At 54.5% G+C, this 5,023-nt stretch overlaps 1 protein-coding gene across 2 annotated transcripts; it reads right to left on the bottom strand.

Annotated features, from left to right (window-relative positions):
* Positions 1–6: 6 nt before the first annotated feature.
* Positions 7–4,582, bottom strand: LOC136494257 (putative 1-phosphatidylinositol-3-phosphate 5-kinase FAB1D). 2 transcript variants are annotated; one of them, XM_066490429.1, is made up of 3 exons: positions 4,422–4,582; positions 4,175–4,319; positions 7–4,089 (listed from the first exon to the last, which is right to left on the bottom strand). In XM_066490429.1, exons 2-3 carry the CDS (start codon positions 4,192–4,194, stop codon positions 3,432–3,434), a joined length of 678 nt encoding a protein of 225 aa, XP_066346526.1. In that variant the 5' UTR covers positions 4,195–4,319; positions 4,422–4,582; the 3' UTR covers positions 7–3,431. The 2 variants fall into 2 exon arrangements, with proteins under 2 accessions (XP_066346526.1, XP_066346527.1); XM_066490430.1 differs by having other exon boundaries at positions 4,175–4,279.
* Positions 4,583–5,023: the final 441 nt, after the last annotated feature.

Raw genomic sequence — 5,023 nt, 5'->3', positions numbered from 1 at the left:
CTTGTCTCACCTCAATGCCGAGGTAGTAGGAGAGTGCGCCGAGATCGCTCATTCAAAAATGAGCTGCCATCTCACGCTTGAAGCTGTTGATGTTCTCCGTGCGCGTGCTGGTGACGATCAGGTCATCCACATACACGCCGCCGACGAGCTCCTCCTTCCCCTATCGCCGCGTGTAGAGCGCGTGCTTGGTTGTGCACCGCTGAAACCCAAGCTCTCCCAGCATGGCATCAAGCTTGGCGTTCCATGCTCGTGGGGCCTACCACAGCCCATAGAGCGTCTTGCGCAGTCGGAGCACCCTGTGCTCCTCTCCCTTGACGGCGAAACCTGGAGGTTGCCTGACAAAGACCATTTCCGCTAGTTCGCCGTTGAGGAAGGCTGATTTAACGTCCAAGTGATGGACGCGCTAGTCCTTTACTGCTGCCAAGGCTAGTAGCAAACGAACCGACTCCATGCGCGCTACTGGCGCAAAGACCTCCTCGAAGTCGATGCCCTCGCACTGAACAAAACCTCGACCGACGAGGCGCGCCTTGTGCTTGACAATGGCGCCGAGCTCGTCCCGCTTGACCTTGTACACCCACTTCAGGCTGATCGGACGACATCCTGGAGGTGGATCGACGAGCTGCCATGTCTTGTTTTTCTCGATCGCCTTCATCTCCTCTAGCATCGCCCGTCGCCAGTTTCCGTCCCGCTCGGCCAGCGTGAACGTGGGCGGTTCCTCTGCACTGACGAGCAGCAGCTTTGCGTCATTGAGCAGCCGACCAGCCAGTCCTGAGGGTCCTGTGCCGCCGATGATGTCGTCCAGCCTGCGGAACCGCACCTCCTCACCTTCGTGGTAGGCGTCCACAAACTCAGTGATGTCACTTGGAGGTGAGGCGAACTCGATCAACGTTGATGGAGTTCCCTGTTCCACCGGAGTGTTTGGCATAGCACCTTGAGTGCTCGGCACCCTGGTTGCAGTGCTCGGTACTACTTTTGGACAGCTCGTCATAACTCCTACAGTGTTTGGCCCTACTGTAGGAGTGCTCAGCCTTAGTCTTGGAGTGGTCGGCACCACTGTAAGACGTCTTGGCTTCGCCACGAGAGTGCTCGGCACCCGTCCTGGAGTGGTCGCCACCAATATAGAACCTCCCGGCACCACTCCTGGCGTGCTCGGCATCCCTCCAGGAGTGCTCGGTACTCCTCCCAGAGTGTTTGGCATCCCCCCTCGAAGTGCTGGGCACTGCCCCAGGAGTGCTCGGCTCTACCGCTGGAGTGCTCGGTAGCTCTTCCCCAGCGTCTCCACCACCGTGGATGACCAAGTGCTCGACGATGAAGGTGTTGGTGAAGCTGCCAGCTTCCCCCATCCTCGGACTGCTCTAGTCCCAAGCCACCTTCTCATCGAACATGACATCGCCCGAGACAAGTACCTTGTCTCCGCGTGGGTCGTAGAGCTGGTACGCCTTGGTACCCTCTACATAGCCCAGGAACACCATCAGTGTGCTCCTGTCCTCCAGCTTGGTGAGGTTCGGCTTCGTCTTCCTAATGTGGCCGATGCAGCCGAATGTCCGGAGGAAGGACACGCTCGACTTGCGCCCATACCAAGCTTCGAACGGCGTCTTGCCCGCCAGGGCTTTGGTCGGAGCGCAGTTGAGGATAAACACCGCCGTGGTCACCGCCTCCCCCCAGAACCTTGCCGGCATGCCTTTGGCCTTCATCATGGATCGGGCCATGCCGACCACCGTCTGGTTCCGTCGCTCCACCACGCCATTCTATTGTGGCGAGTATGGCACGGTGTGGTGTCGCTCCACACACCCTAATCCATGCAGTACGCAGCGAACTCCATCAAAGTGAATTCGCCGCCGCAATCAGTCCTCAGCACTCGAAGCTTCTTGCCGCTCTCGGCCTCCACGCGCATCTTGAACTTCTTGATCGCTGCCGCCGCTTCATCCTTGCTCGTCAGGAGTTGCAGCCACATGTAGCGACTGCAATCATCCATGAGTAGGAGGAAGTACCGTCGACCACCGTTTGTAGCTGGCATGATCGGCCCGCAGAGGTCGCCGTGGACGAGCTCGAGAGCGTCCTTTGCGCGATACTTGGCCGCCTTTGGGAATGGTAGCCTCCTCTGCTTTTCAGCCAGACAGCTGTCACACAGCTCGCCTCCGTTCTTGATGTGGGGTAGCCCTCGGATCATCTTCTCTAGCCGACCAAGCGCGTCGAAGCTGAGATGTCCGAACCGGGCATGCCACATCCATGGTTCCTCGGAGTGCCTTGCCACCAGGCACACCGGCTGCTCTACCTTTAGGTCGAGCAGGTACAATCGGTTCAGGGACCTCTTCACCTTGGCATCGTCTCTATGGAGAGAGCGATCTGGATGTACTTTGCTGGCACGGAGTGGAGGTACTTGGAGACCGCCTCCTCTTCGTCGATGGTGACACCATGGCTCTTCAGCTTGCTGATGAGCGTCTGCAGGCGAAGGGAGAAGTCATCCACTGTTTCACCATCCTTGAACTTGAGGTTGGCGTACTTCTGCTTCAGAAGCTGGGTCGTCGCCTTCTTTGCGCGGTCGGAACCGACACGCATCGCCGCAATAGCCTCTCACGCCTCCTTAGCCAAGCTCTTTGCCCCCAACGGCTCCCTGTACTCCGCCGGTACAGAAGCGAGGATAGCCCCCAACGTTGACATATCATCTTCCTCATTGTCGATGCCCTTGTCAACGGCATTCCAGAGCTGTCGGGCTCTGAGCTTGACCTTTATGGTCACCGACCACTCTCCATAGTTGGTGCGAGTCAGCATCGATCAACTGGTGCCGCTGACTTCCCGCACCGTACAAACAACGACCTCCGATCGTGGCTGGGCAGCCACAGTAGTGCCACTGCCGTCGTCCAACTCCGAACGGCCCATCATCGCCAGCGGTTAGCCTGACGACGACGCTTGTACGGCTCTGATACCATTTGTTGGCCCACAGGATCACCGGCTCATGTGAGTGAACCACTCACTAGTCTTGTCGAGCACCCACTAGTGTTGCTGAGCACCCACTAGCCGTGCCGATCACGAACAGGCGTTGTCCATCCCCACACGCTATGGCTGAAGCTAGAGGAAGAAGGGAGAACAGAGTATGCACGCACAATACAAGACACCAGCGTTGGCCGAAGCTCTGTCTATGGGGTGGCAAATCTGAACTCTCTTTACTGAGTTGTTGTGGTAGTCTATTTATACAACTCTATCCATCTAGTCCTAGTACAACGTACATGCTGTAACAGTAACTAAATAACATACAGGACTGACTCTGCGCCGGCCTCTGCATGTGGCTACAGTGCTGTAGGTGAGCCGTGCGGCGCCTACACCTGTAGCGGCTACAGTATCACAGCAGAGAGCCTTTCAGCACTGTCTTTCCTTGCTGTGTTCACACAAGAAAAGCAGTAGTTTATTATAACATAGATATAATTTGTGTATTATATACATACGTACCATTGGCGGGGTGTACCAGATGCTAGACACTTGACCTTGATGTAAGAGGACGGGTCCATTTGGTTGCCTACAGCAGTGCCAACATCAGGCTTGATCACAAGGGCAGCTTCCCAGGAGAGGGAGGTGACGATGTCAAGCCAGCAGCAGCTGTTGCTGTTGCTGGTGGTGTCAATGCCAATGCCAGCCGACTCTAGAAAGCGAGCGGCGAGCATCCTGAGCTGCCCGTTCATGGCTCTCAGCATGGCTTTCTGCCGTTTCTCCCTGTCGGCAGCAAGGGCGGCGTTGGTGGCGGACTGATCAGCATGGCACCACCTGATACTGCTGCTGGTGGTAGCATCATCGTCATCATCGGATACGTCATCCTCATCTGTGCAGTAGGATGTACTACCTCCGGCTCGGGCATCGTAACAGGTGGGCTCATCATCGTCGTCGTCGTCTTCCAATTCCATGCTGTCTGCAGCAGCTGCCTCATCAGGCGGTATCCAGATGGCGTCGTCGTCGTCGTCATCCGATTCAGTGGTAACGACGACAACGTTGGGCATGTGATTATTGTGAGCCCCATCGTCTCCAGATGGGCAGGCATGCAGCAGATGGTTTGGATTAGCACCACCAAGGGCAAGGGCATGGGCATCGTCCTCATCCCTGTGAGTGCACGCAGGGAGGCAACAACTCTGATCTGCTGCATGAATTTGCACAAGCTAAGAGAGTACTGGGTCGGGGGCAGTACCTTGTGTGCAGCAGAATCATGGTAATAATGGAGCTCCAAAGAACGGCAGCATGCAGTTTTGTTGGTGTGTGCCCCTCCGATCCCCTCCAAGAAATCCTTAGCTTACTTGTGATGAATTGAAATCGATTATGTATACTGATGCATGCTGCATCCAATCCAACAAATCGATGGGTTTCTCAACAGATTTTAAAACAAACTAGCACGCATGCATGCATCGATATATCTGTCCGGCTAGCAGACGACTCACCTACGGATCGGAGGGAACGAACCCTGATGATGGATGATTATTAGAGATGGACCGACGACGATGAACTGGAGTTATGTACGTGGTTGGAGGATTCTGGAAGAAGCAGCAGCAGCAGCAGAAGCAGCCGCAGCAGCTACGAAGGAAGGAAAGCGAGGAGCAAACGTTCGGGACAGATGAAAGGAAATACTAGAACTGGACTTGATGCCAGGTCTTTGGCATCAATTAATATCGAATTATCGATTGATTGGTTGATTAATATAATATAAATAAATTCATTCATCATATATTCCACAAAAGAAGGAGTATATTAATTAGTACGAAGAGATGGTATCGAATTATTGTCCACCTGTATGAGTGTATGTATGTGGAACCCATATATATGCGGGCGATTCTGGATCTAGCTAGTTGGACACAAGGCATGCATGCATGCTGACACGTGTACGGTATACATGATCGATCGCCTTCCTTCGCTGTCTAGCCTAGCCGTCTCCATCAACCATCAGTGATCAGATCAGCTTCTTGCAAGGGCGTCCACAATGTCAATTTACAAATAGCTAGCTAGATGAAACGTAAAAAAAAAAAAAAACTGTAGTGGAGAGTTT

This window comes from Miscanthus floridulus, chromosome 11, assembly GCF_019320115.1.
Source record: "Miscanthus floridulus cultivar M001 chromosome 11, ASM1932011v1, whole genome shotgun sequence".
In the NCBI taxonomy this organism is placed as follows: Eukaryota; Viridiplantae; Streptophyta; class Magnoliopsida; order Poales; family Poaceae; genus Miscanthus; species Miscanthus floridulus.
This window is presented reverse-complemented; position numbering and strand designations above follow the sequence as displayed.